Genomic DNA, 27,044 nt, shown 5'->3' with positions numbered 1-27,044 from the left:
ACACATGAAGAAGAAAACTGATGCTTTGTATAAGTTGTAAACTGAAACAAATTGGGAATATAAATTTAATTATAAAATATTTTATTTTAAAATAAATAATCTATAATATTTTTTTCAACATTTTTTTTATTTATTTTTTATTTGCGTTATATTTAGATCTGAAATAACAAGTGCAAATTTGAATGTTAATGTATACTGATGTTTTTCTAATATATATATATATATATATATATATACAACACACAACTAAAGTAATTCAAACAAATTTATCAATATGAAGGAAGTTATAGTTAATTGCAGCAATTCATTTTATTAAAACTGAATCACATGGATTCCCTTTGCATTTGTAGCTTTATTTTATTTCATTCATTCGCATAAATTGTAGCGTGATAGCATTCCTAATAAGCAGTAAGTTTTCCTCTTTTTTGTATCAAATTGAAATGTCTACCAGACAATACATTTATTCATACGTTTATTGATTTAGTAGAAAATGCTATTTTATGTTTTCCGCAGTTTATCTTACATGAAATAGCGTGATCTTAAAAGAGTTCGAATGTATTGAATCCTCCAAAATGTTTTTTTTCCTTAACAATATGTGCTCTCGGAAATCCAGTTAAATGTTTTTGATAACATGATTCCGAGGTAAATAACTCCATTCATATCATGTTACAATTTCCCCTTTTTCCCTATAAATAGATGCACAATTGATACCACAACTAAAATAATCCTGATCGTTTGTTAACAAATAACGTGTCCATCAATGACTTCATATTACATGCTTTTCCACTGCTATTGGTCGACAAATATAAATCGGAAAGTAGCAATATTTTGTACATTCAATTTCATAATGATTGTTAATAATTCAAACTTAATGCATACAGTTCCCAATATACTGCACAGATAATTGTACGAATTTGAAAAATGCAACATTAGAATTTTGTTATGATCTATAAAAAGAGTTAAATTTCAAAATATTAATTTTCCATTTAGACCCCAATAACATAACTGGAACTAATTCAAAACATTCGATGCATAAGTGAATAATTTCATTGAATCAATCTGACATTATTTTTATAAATATTAAACTCACAAACTTGACTTTCTTTAATAAGCCGTATTAGAAATACATTTGTGAGTATCCTGAAAAAAATAAACAGTATTTAAATATTTAATGAAACGAAGATGAAATCATACGAAAATGCAAAAATAAATTGATTCGAAAAGCACGGCTTCGAATTTATAATTTTCTTAAAGGCGATCTCCAAGAAAATTAGGGCACTTTTCAAACTTATTTTAAACACGATAACGTTTGAAAATTTCTTTTAAAACTGTGTTAGTCGATATTCTTCATTTATGAGTATGAGGTTTCTACAAATCTGCAAATTTTACATATGTTTCTTTATATGCATTTATATATAAAGACAGTGCTTTTAACAGAAATACATAAGGGGTTAATTGATTTTAAATCAAAACAAAATTATTTAAAATTGATTACCACATCTGTACTCCTAATATGGTGGTGGGACATAATTATAAAAATTTTATTATCGAATTTATTGTCTAACTGATAGACCTTTTGTACATTTTAATAAAGATTTATTCACTGCAGCTGGATCGAATGAAATGGATTTTTTATCTCATTTCTAAAATAAGGTTGTCTCTCTTAGTGACAATGATCTTGAGGATTAATTAAGTAATGTTCGATGAACTAATGAAGTGAGCCATCAACTTCATTTATTTCTTCTGCAACGTTTGCTATAAAGAGAATAATTACTCCATCTGCATTGTTTGCATTTGTTTTGTGGGCATCATATTGCTTTTGATAGCTATTGAATATTTTAATTAGACAAAAAACACACACGTTATGAGATACTTACATCAAGAATTCAGAATATAAACAATGTTCCGGTTACAGTTAATGTAAGATCGCTATACGATAGGATGAGTCACAAACGCTTTCTTTATATCATATATATCATTTATTTGTAATTTAAAGTTTAATTTCCTCAGAGTGTAGGAGAGTTATACCACTTCTGGAGGCATTGGATTCAAGAGATGTTTCTGTACTTCATCTAGCTCTCTTAGAGTAAGTTTGGAAGATACTGATATCAGAGGTGAAATCATCTGGCTCAGGTTCAAGGCGAAAATTCGGTAAAGGGATTAGGTGCTTTCGGTTCCTTCTGTGGGTATACTTATCCTGAATTCGATATGATCCTGGATATAGCTTTTGATGCAGTATTTTTTCTATATATTTTTGCTTGCAATATAAACAGTCTGACGTTGACCTAACTCATCAAGAGCCTTAAAACTGAGGTATTAGTGATCATTATTCTTCTATTTTTCTTCTTATGGTTTCAGAAGTTTCGAGGCTATACCTTGATCTCAGTAAAAAGAAATGTAGGATGTATTCTTCTATCCATGAGCAATAAATACTTAAGGTCTCAAACATAATAATTAGTCTCAACATCATAAGTTTTGATAAAAACAGACATGTTATCAATGACAAATCGCTACAGAGTTGCAATACATCTTCATATTAAAAACTAATTATCATATTAACCCTTAACTGGGGAGGTGAAATTTTAGGACTTAACTGGGGAGGTGCGATATACAAGACCGCATTTCATTTAAACTGAAATTAAATTTTCTAATGAATGTATTAGTATGAAAAACTGTCCATATATTTTGCAGATATTTTTCTTGATATATAGATATGTTTTAGAAATTTTTCAAAATATATTGTCATTGAAAAAAGTAGATGCGTTGGAAGATATATTTTCTTCTCAAATTACATGTTACAATAAATAATATTCATGAAAAAACATATTACTTTTTAAATCATATTTATTTTTATAGTATATGAAGGTATATAGAAGATAATATAATGTAAAATTCAAGAATTATATGAAAAATAAAAAAAAATGACAATGGGTAAAATTGACCCTTTTTTTATCGGCTTGTGTGACTTTCACAGCACAGTTTTCTAGAGCGTTTTAAACAGACAGGTTAAGAACTAGTATCAAAATCAACCTATAAATTCTTTATATATATATATCTTGGTATATTAATATATTTTATAAATTTTTCAAAATACCTTATCACTAGAAAAATTGATTATGTTTGAACATAGATATTAAAATCAGTTCAATGCGAACTTTCATCGAAAAACTTTTCTGTACAATTATCCTTATCACTAAAATTACTTTCTGCCTCATTTAAAAGTGTCTGGAGCACTGCTTCATAATAGGATCAGTAAACTCCATGATATTTTGGGCAGCAACTTTTAGCGCCAACTGCTAAGCCTTGTTTATCACTGGGACACTAACAGGGAGATGCGGTCTTAGAGACCGCGCTCGAAGAAATAACTGATTTATTTTAAAAAGCATCTGCTGAAATCGGTTGAAACAGTGCACGTGTATTGAAGGTCACGAAACAGGAAGCTACAGGGTCAATCCATTCAATTGAGCTAAAAATAGAATAGGGGTGACAGAAAATCCGTCGCTAGCAGTCTCACAGACCGCATGTCCCCAGTTAAGGGTTAAAAATTAGTTTTATTCCAGTTATTTGATAATTGTTTTTTCCCCTCTCCTTAAAAGTTTGATTAAATAAAAATAATAAAAATGAAGAAAAGAACGCAGGTAATGAATTAATAAGCAGGGGGAGTCCGGATTGATGTTGCACCGAGATGATCAGATAATGATCGCCACGCGTTTTAGCAATTGCGTGTTTCAATAACTTTGATAATGAATACAATGAAACTAATGTTACAACACAATGAAGAAGGAAGCGACTTTTGTTTGAAATTTAATATAAAGTCCACAGAACATAAAAAACCCCTGCATTTAGAAGGAAGAAACTAACATAGTTTGAAATGAGGAAAATATTAAGCATTGCATCGTTGTTATTTTTTATAACACTACATGGATACTGCCTTCCTTTCCAAGACTTCAACAATAAAGAATGGATGACTTGCTACTTTCACTACTTGTGCGATTTAAGTAAGATTTATTGAGTATCATATAGTTATACTAATTCATATATATCTGTCTTAAGAATCTTGAAATGCCATCCAGCTGAAAGCAACAGAATTCATAAGTTATTCTGAGTGTGTCGTATCTTGTATACATACTTCTTTAGTGAAAGGAACTGCTAGTACTACATCATAACTAGAAACATTTTTTTAAAAAAAGCATTGGATTATCTCAATGTTTCAGCTTTCTATTTTATTTTTATTTCAAAATTGTAACTACCATCTGAAAAAGATATGACTCCCAGTTTTTCATTTCCATATTTTTGAAATGATATGCTTAAATTTTCTAATCAATAAACGAAATTATATATATTTATTGACTGAATATTGCATTAGACATTTTTACTACAACATTAAATTTTAATAGGCCCAAATAAAAAGAATAAAAACAGAAGGATTGTTTTTTAAATATTTTATAAGTGTTAGAATTCCAAATGATAAATTACTCCTTAAAAATTTTCATTTACCATGCAGCCATTTTAAATAAAAAAAAAGGTTAAAGCTCATTTCTTGTAAAACTATGAATATATTTTACATAACTTTATTGTAAGACTAATTTATAACTATATTTTGGAGTGGTCTTATTTAAAAGAATCACTATAGCAATTAGTGAATATACGTATTTATATTCCTTACATAAAATTTCGGAATTTGAAACGGGAAAAAAATTAATCATTTTTCTAAAAGAAAAAACATATCCCATAAAAAGTTTTCAGAGAAATTTAATGATATCCTTGGCAAATATATAATCAATGCCAACTATTATTCTAAAATATATATATATATATATTTTGAAAATTATTGCATTTTTTATTAATAATTCGGATAAGTGCGTTTTAAGATACATGTAAATTATCATGAAATACTCATTAAGTACAACAAAAGAACAAATGGAAATGTGAAATAAATTATATTCAAAGCAAAACGTTAATTTAAAAAGAATAATTGAAACTAAAAGAAAAACAATTCATTGGAACTAAAAGGAAAAATATAATGAGACCAAAAAAGAAAAAAAAAGTCATTGAAACTTAAAAGAAAAAAAATCATTGGAACTAAAAGAAAAAAAAAACTATTGAAACTAAAAGGAAAAACAAAATGTGCTTAAATAATCATGTATCTTGTCATTTTATTAATACGGATATTATTACTATTTTTCCAGAACAAAACAAAAATATCTGCCAATTTATATTTACTTGATAAAAAGCGGTTTTAATGAAGATATGAGGCCCAATATTTTCCCTTTAATTATCGAAATTCAAATGGTAGAGCAAATAATAACAAAAACTGACTGTTATAATTGAGTTGAAACTATATCCCAAATTCAATGGAATGCAAATCTTGTAATACTTGATTTTTAACACTCTTTTTTTTTCTTGCCATATAATTTTGAAATATAGTTTCTGGCAAATGTTGGGAGAAAAAGAATTATATTTATCATGTGCCAAAGAAATATATATATATATATAATGAATTAGGAATATTAGTAGATTCTGGTGTTAGAAAATCAGAAACATTCTATTCCAATTCTGTTTCACAATTTTTATGTGAAGCCAATTTTAACTTACTTTTATCTTCTGTTAGTCCCATCAGAGTTAATTGTAACAGATGCCGACAAAGCTGAACAAATTTGTTGTTTACACGAGGAAAGGAATAATTCAGCAAGGGTGCAAAAAGACCAATAAAAAAAATATTCATTTAAAGACACCAAATAGTACGATTTAGTTTCCAATAATATCAAAAGTTTGTCAATAAATAAATGAAATGGAATTTGTCTTCACTTCTTAAACTTTTTTTACTTGAAACTTTTTTTTTGGTTCTAAACTCGGAAAACTTTCTTTCTTAATGTCAACAAAGGAAAGAAAGTCGCGAATATTTTCTAGTTGAGTTAGATAAATAAATAAATTCTTGTTTATGAAGATTCTATTTTTGTGTGTTTAATATATTTAAGAAATGGATATTTGTTGTTGTTTTTGAATTGGTAAATTCATCGTTAGTATTAAAATGTTACTCTAAAAATTATAGTATAGTATTACAGTTAGTATTAAATTTAAACTCTAAAAATTATATATATTTGATATATATAATTTTCCTAGAATTATTGTTGCTGGTTAGTATGAATGAAAATATTATCATAAACCAACCGAATTTCTATTAACTTGGATTAATCTTAGAAGTATTTTGTTATTTTTAGTGCTACCAGTAAACAATGCTGGTTTTAGCTATTTTTTTACATCTAATTGAATATAGCATATTTATTACATCTAATTGAATATAGCATATTTATTACATCTAATTGAATATTGCATATTATATCTAAATGAATATTGCATATTTATTACATCTAATTGAATATTGCATATTATATCTAAATGAATATTGCATATTATATCTAAATGAATATTGCATATTTATTACATCTCTTTACAGATGATACCCAGAAAATGTATCAAGTACTTGAAGGAAGTGGAGACCAGGTAACGCCTCTCTAAAATTTCAAATGAAGTTCACAATGTATCATTAATATAAATCTATGTGTGTTTCCGAATCTGCCATTAATATAAACCTATGTGCATTTCCGAATTTGCCATTAATATAATTCTATGTGTGTTGCCGAATTTATCATTAATATAAATCCATGTGCGTTTCCGAATTTCGATCATCATTGCTTAAGGAATCATGCAGTTTAACGTTTCTACTTTTTAAAATTTATGGATTATTTATATGAGCATATATCTTTATTTTAATCCCTGGTCAAGGGATAAGAACTGCAATTAGATAAAAGCCATTTCATACTGAGAAGAAGATAAATGGCGTTAAGCAAATTTTATTCAAGAATGAGGATACGCCGGAGTTTGTTTTAAGGAAGTACATGTTGTATATTTAATTCAGCAACAAAAGGCTGTGGGAGCAGTTATGTGAATTTTTTCAAAGACTTCTCATCCTGGCATACCCTATTAAATTTTCTCATAAGCTATATTTATTTTATCAAATCCAAATGTTATCCGAAATCATCAAGAGAAAAGAAAATAACAATTATTACATTATGCAAATATTTCATCAATTCAAAGGTTTCATCTACAAATTTAATATAATTAACAGAAATTAAATGATCAATTTTCAGCACTACCCACTCTATCTATTTAATAATTTTTATTTTATATAGGATAAAAGTCCATATCCCATCCCCCCCCCTCGCTTTCTGTTTTGAAATATATCTCAAAGTTTTGAAAGAATCCCCAGGCTCAACAACTGAACTAGTTTTGCAAAAAACAAAGAGGACGTTCTGAATGTTTATTGTACGAATATAATGGATAACAAATGTTTCTTTGATTATGATAAGATGAGTTCATTAATAATTGTTAATAAGATTAAATTAGAGCTCTTAATATGATGGGCAAACAGCTGGTCTCTGATAGCGGGGTGTATTATTTTATTACAGAAATATATTAAGTTCAAAAGAAAAGGTAAACATTTAGTTTCAATTGAGCGATTAAGGTTGCTTAATTGCCCACCTGTTCCCTATGAATTTAATAGTTACCGAAAACAGCTGTTATTTCTCAGGCTGCAAAATGATTAAATATAAACTGCAATACACAGCTAACTATCACATCTACATGATTACATTCCACGTTCTGGATTACTTCTATTGGCTAGTTGGAGTGAAGAAAAGCTGTAAGACAGAAAGGAATTATATAACATTCACAAGTATATGTCTGTATTTATATTTAGAAGTTTTCCAAACCTTTGCGCATATTAATGTAGATTTTGATATCAGCGTATTAGGGTGAGGTGAAGTACATAAGAGAGTGTCTTAAATTTCAATACAACTATAGAAACAATAGCGTATACAGTATACATAAACAGTACTATGTATATTTACTATAGGTACAGTATACAGAACAGAATGCCGTCTCATACCCCCTTATCCGTGACATTCTGGTCACTGAACGGTTTGGTGGCCATGTTACGGGAATTTTATTTAATTAACAAAATATTTACAATAGAAAAACGAAACAAAATAACTATTTGCAGAATTTACAATTATATAAGAAATTATATTAAGATGAAACCGTTTACAAAATTTTTTTAACTTAGAAATATAATTTTTAATAATAAACTTTGAAATATAATGCTGGGGGATAAAATGTGTAAAAAATATACATATGTTCTGTCTTCACTTATATTTTATGATATAGCAGATCAGGATGCAGTTAAAAAAATCAGATAGAAAAAATTTTTAAGAAATGGGAATGAAGAGAATCTCTGTTTGATTGAAATGTATGACAGGAGACTACGGTGCTTGTTTTTCCCTTGGTCTTTTTTGGTATGATACTTGAGGTTGAGAGCTATGGAGGCAAGAATAGGTCTATATTTTCATTTGAATTATACTGTGGATTTTTTGCCTGGAGAGGAAGTTGATGGCGACTCTTTTCGGCTATTCCTGTTCATGGCCTGGTGATGGCTTTTTTTTATAGGCCAAGAGATTGTAAGGATACATTCCATAGCATAATGAAGTGCGGTGTCTATCCCACCACAACTGCACTGGTCACTCTCAGACAGATTTAACCTTTTGAGGTAGTCAGGAAAAGGGCCGTGTTCTGAGAAGAAAATAATATCCTCTCTGATCCAGTTAGTGGGATTAAGGTTGACTGAAGGCAGGATTTTAAAAAAATTTCTGGCTGTGACACCATTGCTCCAATATCCTTGTCATTCCTCAAGCATGTCTCTCCGGAGCAGAGGTACAGTATACAACCTCCATATTAAACTAAAACAGTACAAATCAAGGCAAAAGTAAATCATGATCAAAAACCTCATTCAACAAATATCGTATTCACTGCGCATCAACCCTCAACAATGTAAAATCAAAAAGATGATAGCGGTGGATGTGTTAAATGCATAGTAATATTCTTAGGCAAAAATGGAACCGCAAATGCTACGTCAAAAGTTTGAGCTCACGTAGCCTAAATTGGTACTATGCATGAATATGAGAAAAAGTTATAGGCACAAGAGGCAAGAGAATGCAAGCATTTATAAGTATTAAATTTTTTATGAATTATATCTAAATTTTTATTACATAATTTTATGAAAAGAGGATATCTAATTTCATAGAAGTACGTACAAGCAATTGATTAGTTTAAATGAAATTATAAAATGAGAATCGGAGCATAATTTTCTCGATGATATTTTTTATTTCTCAAATGCTACATTTGTGTTGGGGGCTATAAACGTCCTCAAATTTCTTATTCCCAGATATTACTAAACATACTAATTTAACTTCAGACTAGAAACTAATATGTTTCTAGCCTGAAATAGCCTATATTACCGCTTTATTTATTATATTCAAAAATTTCATCAACTTAATAATCTGAATAAAAACAATTAATTTGATACTACTTAATTCAAATTGAATTTTTCCTGGTAAATATGGAGTTAAAAATCTAAGAAGAACTGAAACTTTTGCTAAGTAGACGAGAACTAATGACGAACTTAATAACTAATATCAAATGACGCATACCGTCGTCTTTTCCAGAACAAAGAGAAATCAATCAATATCGACCAATGCCGTGAAAAATATGAAACGATATTTTACACGAACGCTTTAATACTTTCAACTCTATCCTTACAAATCCTTTCATTTCTTCGCATTATGTGCACTTCGTCAAAAGAAACGTTATTTCTCATTTCTAGAAATTCTGAAAATATAAAGAAAAAGGAAATATAGTAATGTCTCCCTCTTTATACGCAGGAATATCGCAATGCAAAAATAATCGAATTTGCCTAAGGAATTTTCTGCGATCTTTATTTTTCTTTTAGTAAAATTCTTCCTGACATTGGGAGACATTGAATATGAAAATTTATGGATATGTCTACCTAACAGAAAGTAATTTTGTTCAGTTTTATTTCAATAGAATCTCGTTATAAAGCAATACAAGATTTGCTTTGAACCAAATTTCTTAATTCTAAAAATCTATCTAATAATATCGATGACGCCTGTGCTGACACTCCCAACGGCAAAATTTTACATTCTATATTAGCGCATCCCACCAGGGGGCACCACAGATTTGTGGATGAGAACTCTTCTGGTACAGTGGTCGATTCTCTCCATTCTGGGGCGTACACAAATGGTGCGGGTTTGGCTCCCCTATCGGTGACTAAAAATGTCTCTTACGGGAGAGGTTGTACCGTAGCTAAAGAGGGATCTTAGAACTCAACCTTAGCTCCCGTAATGCTGTTGCGGCTCTCCGGTCATTCAGACTTTTCAGTGTGCCTCTAATGATGATTAGGGTAATCATTTTTTATTCAAAATTAGCACTTAATTGTCCTTTTCCTCTTTTGACAATGCAAAATCATAACTTACATCGACAAAAAGTCAGGATTTATAAAATTTAGAGGGCATGAATTTTGCTTTATGAGATCATAAAGCGTTCTTATGAGACACAGAGTAAATAACTATCTATAGTGTTTCCTAACGAACAAAACATTAAAAAAATTCTCTCTCATTCAACTAAAATTTTTCCTGTGAGAAATCAATAGATGACACAATAGAGCCATTTGGATTCTAAAATGAAATTAAATTTCACTGATAATTTAATCTGTACACTCGTTGCAATATAGGACCAGAAAGACATATTTCCATTCTGTAATGCATTTTCTAATAAGAAAATTAAGGCATACTGAAAACGACCAAAAAATTTAAATAATTACCATTTTTGCATCGGGTGCAGTGCATTATTATACTAATGAATAATTTTAATAACAATTATACTTTGACTTTCGGAGCAATTTTGATTACGCATTAAGGGTTATACAGTCTTACATAATTCAATACATTAAGATTATGCCCTTTCTAATCAAATTATTACAGACAATAACTTCACAATCATCTTTATAAAGAATGCTCACATCAAGTAATATGATTCGCCTTCTTCAATTATTTCGAGAAGCTGGATTTTCACTTAAGAAGCCTTCTGTACCATTTCTTCAACACGCATAGAGTTATTCAGTTGAGATTTCATTTCATACTTGTGTCATATTACAATGAACACTTTTGTAAATTTGATAATCATTATTAATGAATTAATTTTAAAGCATCCTCTGGAGACAAATGTTTAACAATCAATTATGGCTTTATATATTTTTATTTGTTTTTTTACACATGATTTACATGAATATTATTTTCTGTTGAAGAATGTAATGCTAAGTTATTATTAAGATAATTTTAATATTATAATGCCTTTTTATATATGGCGTCAAGGTTATGAAGAAGTTTGGAGATCTCATGCATGAAGTTTTCGATCTTGAAGGTCCCACCTCTTTAGAACAATTCGTAGCATACAAAATGGTCGCATGTAGCCATACAGAAGACAAAAGAGTAAGACATATTATCTTTATTTTTATATATAATATTATTTCAAGAACAATTTTTTTACGTAATACTATGAAATGACAGCTTCATGAAAAATGATAGATAATATTGTTTCGATAATAAAGTAAAGAATTTCTTTCTGAGGTGTCACCAGTAATATTAGCAGAGATTAACATTGCTAATCATTCTAAGTTTCAAAAAGATAGGGAAATTCATTAAAAAAAAAGAATTAAAAAAATGATTTTGCGTATTGAATCGCGTATTGATTAAAATCTGTAATTTCATGACTTTTTTGGTTATACTTACAAACAATTCCCACGCCTCTATATGTTATAGTAAATCATCATAATATATAAATTTTTCAAAGAACATTGAGTGATATAAGATTTTCAAATTTCTCTGCAATTCTCTTCACTAACATATATATATATATATATATATATATATATATATATATATATATATATATATATATACATATATATATATGTTAGTGAAGTTAGTAGTAACAACATATATATATATATATATATATATATATATATATATATATATATATATATATATATATATATATATATATATATATATATATATATATATATATATATATATATATATATAAATATATATGTCTGTATGTCCTCACAGAAAAAATCCCTTTATTTGAATCCCTGCCTGAGGGTGACCCTTGAAAAAGTCTTCAGGCCGGATTCTTTTTTAATATTTGTTTAATAATTTTTTGTTTAATTTTTATTTGATTTTTGTTTTTCCTATTAACTTGATTCTAATACTTTAGTATATATATATAAATATATATATATATATATATATATATATATATATATATATATATATATATATATATATATATATATATATATATATATATATATATATATATATATATATATATATATATATATATATATATATATATATATATATATATATATATATATATATATATATATATTATTTGGTTTATTTGATTTTAATAGTTTTGTCTCAATTCATCTGGTCATATTATTACAGGTAATTTAAAAATTATTGAATCCAACTCTTTAAGAGATTTGATGGGAAGAGGAACAAAATTTAGATTAAGAGAAAAAATAAAACATAACCAAATTTTGATTTCTATTGGTAATGATTTGGATGTTTTTATTGCCAAATTATCTAGAAAATACCATTGGCCTGCGGAAGGTTTCGGGGAATGGAAAGTGAGAATTTTAAAGGAAATTAAACTAAAAATGAATACTGATTTTGACAGATCTAAAGAACGTGGGATTTATTTTAGTAAAACATTAAAAAGCGAAATAAAAAATATTAAAAAAAATTGTTATTACAGTAATAGATAAATCAGCAAATAATTTCTGTTTAATTTGTAATATATTATTATAAAGAACTTTTAATTAATGAATATAACTCTAATGCAACTTATATGTTAAAGAACACCGGGAAAAAGGAATTAGATAAAGGAATGCTAGCTTTCGCAAAAAAAAAAAAAAACCAAAACTAAGACTTGCTCTCTTAACTATCCTTATTTATTCCCAACAGTTAAATTTCATAAAAATCCATTAAAATCCAGATTTGTAACCTTTAGCACTGGCAGTTATAATTACTATACGGGTAAACATTTCTTTAAATACTTAAAAATTATCCTGGACAAAATAAAAAAATGAAGAAAACTTTATTATTTCTAGTAACAAAGAAGTATTGGATTTTCTTAAAGATAACAACATTAATAAACTTAATACTTTTGATTTCGAAAATTTATACACTAATCTACCTCATGAAAAATTAATAAAGGTCTACACTTTTATATATGACGAATATTTAAATGAAAATATCATTCCTAAAAATAACTGGTTTCAGTTATGTAATTTTAATATTACTGAAAATTACGTGTTTAATGGTATTAATTTTTATAAACAAGTCAAGGGCATTCCAATGGGAACAGTTTTCTCAAGTGCTTTAGCTAATATTTTCCTGCATTACTATGAGAAAAAAATAATTAAATATAATTTAATAAACGGGTGGAGATATATTGATGACCTACTTTTGATTAACTTCGACAATACTAATATTATTACTAATTGCTATCCAAAAGATTTAATTCTAAAAGATACAAATAAAAGTCAACTTGAGGCTACCTTTCTGGATTTAAAAATCGAAATTGCTAATGATAAAACAATAGTTGGTATATACGATAAACGGGATGATTTCAACTTTAAAATAACAAAACTATGTAACTACCATTCCAATCTAAACTCTAAAATTTTCAAAAATCTAATTTTCTCACAAGTTAACAGGATCAAAAGTGTTTGCAATAATAAAAATTCTTATATTGAAGTTTCAAACAATCTCCTTAAAAATTTAATTAAAAATGAATTTCCTAGAAATTACTGTAATGTCAATTTTTTGATTAAACAAGGTATGGTTTGGGATTAATCCTTTTGCTTAAATAAAAATAGAACTTTCCTTGCATATTGGATCACTCAATAGATGGCGCTGGGAGCCTACATCTGTTTACATAATTTACCGCTAGTTTTTTAAAAACAGGGAATCACAATCAATAGGTTAAAGTTTCCTTGACTGTTGACGGTATGTACTGGCCTTTTCGTTTTTAATTTTAGTGCTATTTTTTGTTTTTATTGTTATTTTTGTTATTGTATTTTTACTTTTTTGTGGTTAATTTCTTCTTATTTGTTGTTTTATATTTCCTTTCTGTTAAAATGGTATATCTGTCGAGCATAATTTCAGGGGATTTTCGGGTCACGAGGAATCATTTTTAGACAATGTCTGTTTTTCCTCACAGAAAAAATCCCTTTCTTTGAATCCCTGCCTGAGGGTGACCCTTGAAAAGGTCTTAAGGCCGGATTCTTTTTTTATATTTTTTATAATTTTTTTGGTTTAATTTTTATTTTATTTTTTGTTTTTCCTATTAACTTGATTCTAATACTTTTGTATATATATATATATATATATATATATATATATATATATATATATATATATATATATATATATATAACCAATCTTAAGTAAGAGAAAGTTTGAAAACGAAACTAAAATGAAAACGAAACAAAAACAGTTTCGAAATCGCAACTAAAATTTATAACCTATTTAAACTAAAATCAAAAAAGAACTTCATAGTATTTAGAGAGCGTAATTGCAGCTACTTCTAAAACACAGATGAATTGATACAAAAGTATTAGAATCAAGTTAATAGGGAAAAAAAAATCAAATAAAAATTAAACCAAAAAAATTATAAAAAATATTAAAAAAAAGAATCCGGCCTGAAGACTTTTTCAAGGGTCACCCTCAGGCAGGGATTTAAAGAAAGGGATTTTTTCTGTGAGGAAATACAGACATTGTCTAATAATGATTCCTCGTGACCCGAAAATCCCCTGAAATTATGCTCAAGAGATATACCATTTTAACAGAAAGGAAATATAAAACAACAAATTAGAAGAAATTAACCACAACAAAGTAAAAATACAATAACAAAAATAACAATAAAAACAATATATCATATAGTTATCATATAATTACCATTCAGTTACATTCTACAACAGCGCAAAAAAAAAAAAAAAAAAAAAAAAAAAAAGAAATGTTCATCGATCATGATAATGATTAGATCTAGATAATGATAATGATTAAATAACGTTCATGATAATAATTAACATTCTAGATATTGATTAAAATTAATTTGATTATTGCATTTTTTATTATTTATTCATAGATTATGTTTGTAAATTTTTTCTAAATTTTTCAATGAATTTCAAAACTGAAATATACATACCTTCAGAATAATAAATAATGTTTTTTTTTTCTTTTTAAGCAAGCCTTATTCAACGAGTTTATCTCATCAGTTCTGGAATACAGTTTGGTAAATATTTTTTATATTTTTCTTTTGTAATAATTAGAAATGCTTGTTATTTACCGAAGTATGCATATGCAAGATACTATATTATTTTCCAAAACGTAAAGAAGTTGTAAATAACAAATTGTGTTTGAAAAAGAAAGAAATAACACTCTATTAGGACCTTCGAGGAAAAAAATTCGGCCATGTGATCTAGATTTTGTCACAACTACAATGAAAGAGTTTGAAGAATGCGAAATGTCGGACGATGATTCTGATATTAGCGATGCAGAAACGACACCTCAGCACAATATTATTTTGAAGCTGCTCAGCTGAAGGAAGGTGCAGCTCAGGTGTCATTCTCGTCATCTGTCCGTGGTTCAAAATTACGAGGTCTGTCCCAAAATAGCCCTAGTGTTGCTTTAAACGGGACGTTAATATAACTAAACTAAACTTGAAGCTTCTCAGAATTTATCCTAATTTTCAACGGCCTTATCGGATTAAAAATGAAGACTGGACATACATTTTCTAGACCTACATGTTGCTTATGATCGTAAAAAAATACAATATTAAATCTACTGCAATTATTCAAAAATATAGAGATAGATTAGCGGCATTAAGATATAATGGAATTACACGATTTTATGGATCTACTGTTTCACATTGATGCTTTTAAATTTGAATAACGTTAAAAGAGTAAACAAATATTCTTAAAATTATATTTTAAAATATTGTATTCTTTAGCTCTGAACATTATTAAGTGGTTACCTTCTGATTATCTGTTTGCTCCATAACATGACTTGAGAAGAATGTCATCATATGGCTAAACTGAAATTATTAAACTGGAAAAAAAAAGTTTATTGCTTTATTGTTTATATCGATATTTAATCGATTTGAATTACTACTAAAAGTAGAACGCACATTGGTATATTTCACTTATTGATTTTGAGCTTGAAAATATCCCTTCTAAACATGGTAGTCGAAATTCATCTTCCCGCTAGAATGTGTTTAGATTTTTAATGAGCTACATTGAGCATTTATGTGTTACACGGAACAAGTTTGAGAAAATAGAACAAACCTTCCGATAATTGTTTTCCTGTGTCACTAAGATGGTGTATCATAATTCTCAACTTAAGCACTCTTTTTTGCGTTTTGTATAATGAATAAAACAAATAAATTCAGATTAAAAATTTAAGTAGTTTCGGTTAGTTTAAAAATAAGAAAACTGATATATAATTTCCAAGAAAAATTGCATATTTCTAAAGCGCTTTTTAGTTGGTGCCAATCTTTATTATAATTATTTTAAACCAAATTAAAAAAGTAAAAATGAAATACTTATTTCATATGTTTATATCAATATATTTCTTCAAAATATGGTTTTAGAAAATTAATTTAATTTCACAACTGAAGTGCAATTTTACAGAAATATATGCAAACTGTATACGTTTGAAAAAATACATTTCAAGCGGCCTATTTAAATTATATACAGTCTAAGTACTTTATTCTATAAACGATTTTTTTCTCAAATAAATTAAATGACAATGTTCCCAAGGAGCACATCATCTAAAGGAAATGTCTTATCATTAGTCTCGTAGGTGAAGTTAGCGCAGATAAATGTGTGCTAACTAAAGCCAAAGATAACACTCGCCAATCTCAACTCGAGACTTTATTAAAGGAACTAAACCTTACATCTGTTTTTATACACAAGACGAAATAGCTCGAATCTTCCAAATTTAGAAAGATACATAAATTATAAGAACATTCTAGAACAAATGAGAAATAACAGAAAATAAATCAATCACAAAGCCATTTTTAGCCAACTTGCCTGCATTTATATAAGAATTTGTGAGCTGTCGCTTTCAGTTTATAGCATTCAGTTCGCGCTAAATTAAAAAAAAGTGTCGTTACAATATTGTATGAATCATATGTTTAATCATTGTCTTTCCTGAGATTTCTCCCTCGTATTTTTCATTTTTTTCCCAACTATGAAATGCGATACTGAGAACTTATATTTAAAATATGTTTATTTACACCAGAAAATCACTATGAATCATATTGCATTCATATATTTCATGCATCATGCCATGTTTCCTTATTTGATCTAACATTGCGCTCCTAATATAAGAGCAAAATTTTTACACGTCTTCTTCTTCTCATCTCAGAGAATTAAAAAAAAACATATTATTCAAATGATTTAGATAATAACAAAGCCATTCCTTAAGTGATATTTTTATAATTGAAGGACATTTTTATGAATTATCTATTTTAATTATATTCATTTGCATTTATTCATTTTAGGTATCATGTGTAAATCGTTTCTCAAAAGTTTGCAGGGAAATAGACGAGGGAGTAGTAAGATATTTCTTTCATTGTGTTTTCATAAACATTTATAATTTCATTTCGTATAATTATAACAACGTAATCAGGCAATTTCTTATCATTTTTAATCTTGATAAATTTCCAATTATGATTGATTTTTCATAGTAATGCATTTAAACACTTTTTCATAGCAGCGCGTTTAAGTACTTTTTCCTAGTAACGCGTTTAAACACTTTTTCATAGTAATGCATTTAAGCACTTTTTCTTTGATAATCATCCTTTTTCATGAACACAAAATTTATACAAGTCACTATCTTAGAATCATCAAAGAATGAAAACGTATATAGAAAAACCACTATTTAAATGAGAGAAAAGAAATCTTCCTTAAAGTGATTTTATGTCTCATTGTTTCAAATTAAATATTTTCAGTGGAAAAATTGCCACATTATAAGAAGAAAAAAAATGAAGCTACATAATTCCGTCTAACATAAACATTTAATTTCAGTAGTTGGAGAATTTGAAAATTAAAAGAGACATAGCTAATATTATCGTTAGTTCAAATTTGATTTATAAAATGAGTGAATTTTGTAGGCTGTTTAGAGGTATGATTATTCAAATAAGCTTTGTAAACTGTTTGAAAACAAAATGACTCCAGTACATAGTAGGCTTCTTTCTTTGGTTACTTTCTAGGAGGTTTCAGGATCTATTTTTGATTTTTTGAAGAAAAGAAACATCAACCGCATGGGTGGAAAAATGTTTATAATATTGCTGTGGTTCTGTAATATTTTACATGTAAGCAATTAATCTCGTAGCAAAGAATTGCAAATAGTTCTAGAAATTGCTGAATGAATGGATGATCAGTATGTAGCATTGATTTGGCAACAAACATAACAACAATTTATCGAGTATGCTCGAATTTCGCTATTAGAAGTTAAGGTAGAGACCTTTCCAAAAGTTTCCATGCCGCGTCACAAAAGAGGTAAAAGCGGAGGTGCACACACGATAAATTGAATTCCGAACGAAATATAACTGTCAAAAGGAGAATTTCGAATTTTTAAACATTTTTCAGAATTGTGTGAGTTATTACTTATGTGAATGATGGAATGTAAGTAAGACTATGGAAGACTGTAATAATACTGAAGAAATTTATGTAAACTATTTCCGCTTAAGAGAATCGAAGCTTGGAAGGTGAATAAGAACTGCATAAAAAGGAGAGAAAGAGAAATGATAAGCATGAAGGTAATGACAAAAATAAAGAATAAACTGCTGAAGCATTACGTTCAAGAAAAAATACTACACATAAAACTACTGAATGGAGAAATACTAACGACTCTTCGTCCTTTATGAAGAAATTGACAACCACTCAGGGACGAATCTGAAGACTTTGATAGCAATTCCGAAGATGCACGGAGTTACTGGAATCTTAAAAATATCTCAGTGAAAAGCAAATATATTATATCCTTCTAGGAGCATCATCTTTATCCTGTCATGGGGACTATTAAAACCCGACAGTCAGAGCAGAAGTTGTCCAAATGGAAAGAAGAAATAATTCAGTGATTCCTCTTTTTAAAGCGATGATCTCCTGCAAATTCTCTTTGCTTTAAAATATAATTTCTGTCATGCGTGTTGTTGATATCTGAACGAATTTATTTGTGTATGCTAAGTCTGTGTTTTGCCATTTTTGTCTCTATTGACATAGCTGAACCATTATCCGTTATCGAGTTTATTGAACTTTATAACATGCACTCACTTAATGGAATTTTATAAGAGTGCCCCCAAACAACTATTTGCACTAATTTTATCAATAGAACTTTCATGTCAATTAGTAATTGCCATAGAATTAATATAGAATTTATGCGTTATCCTGTTATCTTCCATCAAAATTATATGTAGTGTTAGAATGCAGCAACCAAATCATATATTTGGTTTGTTGTAGAAATCATAATTGCATTACAGACATATTTTCTTTCTTTTGTACAGACTATCACCCAGCCATCACTGAATGAAGCAGTATATGTTGATAGGATATCTAGTGACTCACGGCTATATTTATCACTGCCCAATTCTTCGAAATTGCATACTCTTAAATGACGCCCAACCCATCTCCCAATTGTAGAGACTTGGTATTTCAAAACAAATCCGTGTTCCTAGCCATTGCTGCACATCGCTTTATTTTTTATTGTGGTTGGTTCCCAGTTACAAGGTAGCCAGTCTCTTTAAATCTAAAACACCTGTCATTTTTTTTTTTTTTTTTTACGATGAGTTGGTCATCACATCCCGATTATCTCCTCAAAATTCTCTATATTCCCCAGATGTAACTTCCACAATGAAAGAGAGACTGACACTTTTCAACTTTTAAATAGTTGGTTAGCAAAAAGCTATCAATTTAAATATCATGTTTTTCGATCTTTTAATATTTTCTTCGGTCCTAAATATTGTGCTTAAGCCACTGTTTGCATTTTTTAGATTCTTTCTTGCTTCTGAGACTTCTATACAGTCTTTCAAATACTGATAAACGGTTCCAATTCTCCCACAGGCGCATTTATTTTACAACAGTCTTTTATATATTTGCATTCCAGATACATTATTAGGAATATGCAACATTGCTCATGAAATATAAAATTTCGTTTCAGAAAAAAAAAGATACAAGAATCGAACGGTGTTTCAAGCATAACTCATTCAAAAATTTCAAAATGGAAAATTCCATAGGATTGGAGTTTTAGTACAAAACGACCAAATTATAGCTTTTGATGGATCTCATTTTTATAAATGTACTTTACGAAATTTCCTACAATTCCAATTTTAAAAATCCAATTTTATAATTTACATGTCCATTTTTAATATATGTCTAATTATGAAAGATGTATCATGTAAAATTGTAACATTTATTTTAATCTGATTTTTATAATCCCCAACGAAAATACATTTTTCTATCTCAATGTAATGTTTCTTAGTTCTAAATTCTTATATACTATAAAATAAAATTAAGAATAAAGTACAAGGTTATTCAAAATCATTCGCATCAAGTCTAAATGCTGTAAATGACTTTCGATAATTGATCGTTACAGAACAAATTACAAAACTTCTAAAGGTACAAATATGTTTAATTTCACATTTAGAATAAAGTGTTACAGAATGCCTGCAGCAGAGTGCAGCTCAAGCCAATGAATAACCACATAACAGTCATTGGCAAGAACACAATACAAATTGAACATTATAAATTGGTTGCCAGATACAATGTCATACATTTAAATGATTATACTAAAAAGACACAGAGCAAACAAAAACACACGAGAACAGAACTAATAAAATAAATACAATTATAATTAAAATTAAAATTACAAATACATCCAAAAAGAATATTCAAAAATTATCAAAAAATAGGAAATTAATAAAAAAACTAAAATTAAACAGTAATAAAATTATATCTTATAAAATATGAATCTATTTTTTCAAACTTTTTAACAAACTTAAACAAATTATTTTTCTAAAAAATCGATATTGATTATATATTTCTATTATACCAACTTCTCTAATATTTGAAAAAAAAAATTGCAACAATAATAAATTATATATTAGTTCGATATTGACCGCTTTGCCAATTGTAATTGTCTTTTAAGAACACATAAATAAATTTGATTGGGTAACGCAGTCAACATTTCTATCATATTTATTCATACCTTGATGAAACAAGTAATTATAGAATAGGTTTAATACGAAGAAAAATTGTCTTTCCTAGCATAGCAGAGGCCAGCAATAAGACATGACGGCATTGCGATGTTTTATATCTCAATTTTCTTAAAACTTAATTTCATACAAAAAAATTTCTGCATGTATTATTATATCTAATGACACTAAATAATTATTAATTCAGAATTCCTCTTTCAGATGAGGAGTTCTGCTTATCTTAAAAAAATCACGGAGAGTGAAGAATGCGAAAAGAAGGAAGACGCAGTAAAAAAGCCTGCAGTACGGAATATTTTTGGATGATCACTTTCACATCAGCCAAAATCAGTTATTTACGAATTGTATGGATTGCGCGAATTGTATGGATTGTGCGAATTGCATTCACAATACCAATAAAAGCAAAGAAATAAATTTTGGAAAATAACATAGGTTCTTTTTTAAATGTATGCTATTATTTCATTATTTTTATTTTCATCAGTCATTGGTACATAATTAATAAACGGACAATTCAAAGGAATAAAAATAAAGAAGGATTCTCAGTTTGCAGAAGTAACTTAGGTTTATCCTCTTCAGTCCTGAATTTTTTAAAATTGGTTTAAAAATTTGATTTCTAGATTTTTCACCTTTATTACATCTCAATAGTGTGTGGAAAAAAATATTTGCCAATCAAACAATTTTAAGTCGCGTAATTTTAAGGTACGCGTATGTGTACCTTGGGTCTTAAGCAAGTTAAAGCGTCCTCGACCAAAAAAAGTATTTAATTTTCCTGGTTATTTAATAGCTATACTTTTCCTATTCTAAGGCCTTATAAATGAAAAAAATAAAAATTTATTATATTAATAATCTATTAAACCTTATTTTGAATGAAGGTTCATTATTTAAAAATATTAAATAAGTAGATACTGCATTTTGAGCACTTGACTGCTCTAGATTTACATCCTGGATACCTGCATTTTGAGCACATGACTGCTCTAGATTTACATCCTGGATACCTGCATTTTGAGCACATGACTGCTCTAGATTTACATCCTGGATACCTGCATTTTGAGCACATGACTGCTCTAGATTTACATCCTGGATACCTGCATTTTGAGCACTTGACTGATCTAAATTTACATCCTGGATACCTGCATTTTGAGCACATGACTGCTCTAGATTTACATCCTGGATACCTGCATTTTGAGCACATGACTGCTCTAGATTTACATCCTGGATACCTGCATTTTGAGTACATGACTGCTCTAGATTTACATCCTGGATACCTGCATTTTGATTCATACTTATCGTCCATGTAATGTTGTAGATGGCTTGACATATCTAGTGTTATTTCTTTTGAATTGAGAAGGGACAACTTTCCTTGCTCTTTTAGAAGTATTTTCACCAAATTGTGGTAATGAAATCTCCAATGGTATTTAAATTGCATTTCCATCATTTGATGACCGTTCTTCTATTAATTTGTTTCAATAATTTGTTTTTCTAATAATAGAAAATCGACTTATATGGCAAAAAGAATGAAACTGTTATAGGTAATAGTATTCAAAGTATATTTCTTAAGAATTAAATCAGACGAAACATTTGAAAATAGCCTTTAAATAATTGAATACATTTTTCTGAAATATTTAAATAATTGAACGTTTTGTTTTAATCATACAGAAGAAGATAACCATCAATCGACCTAAATAAAAACAGTTCTGATATGGAAACTCTCCAATGATGCAGCAAAAAATGTACTATTCTAAAATTAAATAATGTACTATCTGGTATTTGTAAGTAGAAGGTAAATGCATTGTGAATAGAAATTTTTTGAGAATGCACAATTTAGAAATTAAACGTTATGCTTGAATTCTTGCTTCAAATTTCTACTACATATTTATCTTTCATGTAATCAAAAATAAATGATTTTTCTTTCATACGATATGTAATATCAAAAAAGAATCCTGAAGTTAACAATTGCATTTCATATATTATGAGAAATCATATTGCCGCATTGAAGAAAGACAGTCGAATCTCCGTGGCCGAATGGTGATGGCACTAGTCTCATAATCGACAGACCGTGGGTTCGAATCCCGCTAGAGACAATCTGATTCATAGTATATGTGAGTACTAAATTACTTGATTTTATGTTTTCCTTTATTTCATGTTCCAGAAGATACTGGACATTTCTTTAGTTTACCAGACAAGTGTTCTGGACTTTTCTTACTGTATCCAGAAAAGTATTCTGGAACTTTCCCTGCTATACTCTGTTTCACCCTAACTTGGCAGTAGTGTATATTCTAGGCATGCCGAATCACAGTCACTGTCAGGGGAACTGGGTTACTTTAAAGTATAACGTTACTAGAAATGCAGATCGCTGGCGAAACTTTATCTCGCAAATTTTTCGCCAAATAGTAAATATTTATTTACTTTATTATATTATCACTTTATCGCAGAATTAATTTTTTCCTTATTTTCATTATTTTTTCAATATTATCGATACATTATTTTAATAAAACATTAATGTTATTTCATTTCGTTTCATCGTTTCTCAAAAGAAAACCCTAAATCTTTCAATATTCGGTAAAGCGTAGTTCGGCTAATGTTTTTCGAAAAGATATCTGTATCATCGTTCACATCTTTTAAAACTTTATCTAATGTTGGGATCTCATTTCTACGAAAATATGCATGGATTTTTCGTCAAATACAGGATAATGTAAAATCATCCTATTTTACAAGACCTGAATGTTTACCTACTGAGCCTGATCATTTCTTTCCAGGGGTACTTAAAGAACTGGATGCCTTTATTTCTTTTTTCAAAAGGAAAACTGTTCATTGCGAAACACCTGTAAGCTGCGAAACTTTATCGACGATTTGATTGATAGAATCTTGAGGGTTTTCTCGGAGTCGAGAATAAACGTTTAATATGTTTCTGCATGCTGCACTTTTTGTTGGTTTCACTCGTCTTGAAGGTGTGCACAGCGTAGTCGGTGATAACACTTTTTCTTTTTCAGACATTTTAGAAGTGAATAAAAATAACGAATCGAATAAATATTCAACAATCAAAACTAATAACTACTAATGTGATTAATAGTATCAAAAATATCAGCTGGTAAAAAAGCGAGAATAAAAAAGTACGAAAGATTATAACGGTTGCGAACTGAATGAAGCTGAGTTGGTGGAGACGTAAAAGAAAAACGCGCCAAATATTTGACCTTGAAGACCGGCTCTAGCCAAAGTGGAATTCATTATGTCAATCTTTTAGCTTTATTCGTTCGCTTTATTTACAAACAACTTAACAGATAAGCACTTCTAACTTGAGAATAATTTTAAATACATACTGATAAAAAAAGGATTTCTGTAATTTATGATATTATTTGATAAATTTCTGCGCATTTTAACTATTTTAAAGTCGGAATTGATGGGGAACTCTTTCTCAACGCGGAGCGTCACATTTTCTACCTTTTACAATACTGCCAAGTTAGGGTGAAACAGAGTATAGTATAAAAGCAGAAGATTTGGCAGTCACTGTATTCTCAGTTCTGAGTAGAGTTAATAAATTGGTTTAGCTTTACTTCTACTTCTACTGTGTGTCATTGCGTTCCAAACTAAAGTATCTACGTGACAATATTTATTATATTTCACTCTAACCCTTTTTAGTTAGTAACTTCTTCGTGGGGAGTAATGGCTGTATTTAATTTCATAACTCATGTACAACTTGATATTTATTCTTCCTTTAATATATTATGAATCTTAAATTGTAGCAGACAATTACTATAGCGCTCTAGTGCTTTGACCTCTCTCCCAAAATTCGGCCGAGAGAAGTGGAATTTCTTCTGTAGCTCAGAAATCAAACTCCTCTTGATAGTACGTTGGGCAATTTATAATATTTATTCCTGTCTTCTTATTTTTAATTCGCTGTTGTAGGAGAATAAAGTGACAATCATAAATCCCTTTCTAAAACTATTTTTATTGACAGAACAAGAAATTTTTTCTCTTTGTTTTTCTTTAGTAATTAGGCCTAATTTTGTTACAATCTTTTAGGTAAGCCCATGTCTCATCAAGGATTGCAAAGTATTTTTATTCATTTCCTGCCGAATAGTTCCATTCAAGATTCTACAGACTATTCTGGGTCGAGCCACACGCATAGAAATTAGATTATTATACCTTTTTATTTTTTTTAAATTATAAATCTTGATTTATTAATTTATTTATTTATGGTCAATAAATATTTTTATTATAATAATTTAATATTTTTATTGTAACAGTTTACAATTTACTTATTGTATTAAAAGACTTTACTGTTATTTTCTGGGTCCGCTATTTTTCTCTTGTTTCCAGCATTCTTAGAAATATTAGGAATAATAAAATGAAATTTAGAAACGATTTCTAGAGCATTCTTTTAAAGTCATTTGTTGGTGATGAAATAGTGATATCCAGGTTACTCTGAAAGATTAATACAAGCTAATTGTTTTGCATTTCGGGATTTTAATATCAGGCATTTCACAACACTTTTGAATCATGGAACAGAAATGTTTTTTTTCGGGAAGTGTAAAATCATATCTTTCAATTCATAGATTGTTTATTTGCAGCATTTCGAAAGAAGAAAAAAATTGAAAGACGGTATTTCCGTGCTGAAATAATATGCTGTCGATGGAAACATTTATAGCAAAATATTTACTTTTTGAATTTTTTAAGGTGTACGTACACACTTGAAACTTCGAAAATTGTTCAAAATATAGGATATTTTTATTGCTTCAAAATGTTCTCTGATCCTTTATCTTTCAAACGATATGAAGATGTTGTTAATATTCGAAATATTTCTCGAGTTATAATTATTTTTCTTGAGGTACTTTCACTAAAAACTCTAGTTTCGAGTTTTTTTAACTCATTTTATGAAGAATGATATTTTTGCACAATGTTGGTTCATTCAAATAATCATAACTCAACAAGACATTAACTAAGTATAATTATTTATATATCAAAATAATCTGTAAGAAACAGTGGATGTTCCGTGCCTCAATCAAAGTTATATTTAGAGAAATAAATTTTTAACAGCTATTTAAAAGTTGAAATTACAGAAAAAAATCTCGCTTTTTCTCTTCATTGTTGATGATGACATTTGTAAAAAAAACTATATATTTTTATAGCTTGATTGAGGCAGACAACATGAAGACTAATATTAGGCATCATTTCCAAGTAGAATTGTGTGTCTGTACAAATTAGAATTTAAGATATCATGTTTCAAATAATATGTTAATTAGCTCATTAAATATTATTTAATTAATTAATAATTAGTGTAAAATAATTTTTTCTCACTGAATATAGTTTAAGGTGACTGCCTACGTTCGAGACAATTTTTTTTTTAAAAAGGCTATTTTTTAAGCTTTAATTGGTGTTTTCTAGTTAAGTGAGATATTATAAGAATAAAAATCTATTTTAAAAAATTCTGTGACTGCCCCATTTTTTTGAATTGTCAAATTTGATGTAAATTTTAGCAAAAATCAACCAAAACGGTTAACACTCTACACAAAATTCTAATTCAGCAATTAAAAGTTTTTTACACATATCATACATAGCATAGTTATCTTCAAAATGAACTAAAATCTAAAAGATTTATTAAAATGCAAAAATATTATGAAGGTTTTTATGTTGCAATGTACACATTATTCATAATTTTTCAGATATTTTCTAACAAAAAAGGCTATAAGTAAAAAAGTATTAGATGTATAACAAAACTTTTAGTTCATTTCATAGACAATGATATAAAGATCATTTTCTGAAAATTTCATTAAAAAATATTA

At 28.2% G+C, this 27,044-nt stretch overlaps 2 protein-coding genes across 2 annotated transcripts; one reads left to right on the top strand and one right to left on the bottom strand.

The window, feature by feature from the left end:
* Window positions 1-3,855: 3,855 nt before the first annotated feature.
* On the top strand, window positions 3,856-21,678 carry LOC129962012 (uncharacterized). The gene is made up of 6 exons (XM_056075679.1): window positions 3,856-3,998; window positions 6,458-6,504; window positions 11,286-11,402; window positions 15,241-15,288; window positions 17,560-17,613; window positions 21,469-21,678. Exons 1-6 carry the CDS (start codon window positions 3,872-3,874, stop codon window positions 21,568-21,570), a joined length of 495 nt encoding a protein of 164 aa, XP_055931654.1. The 5' UTR covers window positions 3,856-3,871; the 3' UTR covers window positions 21,571-21,678.
* Window positions 21,679-22,059: 381 nt separating this feature from the next.
* Window positions 22,060-22,545, bottom strand: LOC129962159 (uncharacterized protein slr1152-like). Its single transcript, XM_056075897.1, has 2 exons — window positions 22,171-22,545; window positions 22,060-22,071 (listed from the first exon to the last, which is right to left on the bottom strand). The coding sequence occupies exons 1-2, from the start codon at window positions 22,543-22,545 to the stop codon at window positions 22,060-22,062; spliced, it is 387 nt and encodes a 128-aa protein (XP_055931872.1).
* Between the last annotated feature and the right edge of the window lie 4,499 nt (window positions 22,546-27,044).

This window comes from Argiope bruennichi, chromosome 2 (assembly GCF_947563725.1).
Source record: "Argiope bruennichi chromosome 2, qqArgBrue1.1, whole genome shotgun sequence".
Lineage (NCBI taxonomy): Eukaryota > Metazoa > Arthropoda > Arachnida > Araneae > Araneidae > Argiope > Argiope bruennichi.
This window is presented reverse-complemented; position numbering and strand designations above follow the sequence as displayed.

Bases quoted from the DNA above. Each gene is read 5' to 3' on its own strand.
- LOC129962012 (XM_056075679.1), top strand. From the start codon at position 3,872: ATGAGGAAAATATTAAGCATTGCATCGTTGTTATTTTTTATAACACTA. The intron at 6,505-11,285 runs GTAACGCCTCTC...TATGGCGTCAAG, and splicing joins TTGAAGGAAGTGGAGACCAG to GTTATGAAGAAGTTTGGAGA. The intron at 11,403-15,240 runs GTAAGACATATT...TTTCTTTTTAAG, and splicing joins GCCATACAGAAGACAAAAGA to CAAGCCTTATTCAACGAGTT.
- LOC129962159 (XM_056075897.1), bottom strand. From the start codon at position 22,545: ATGAATCAAAATGCAGGTATCCAGGATGTAAATCTAGAGCAGTCATGT.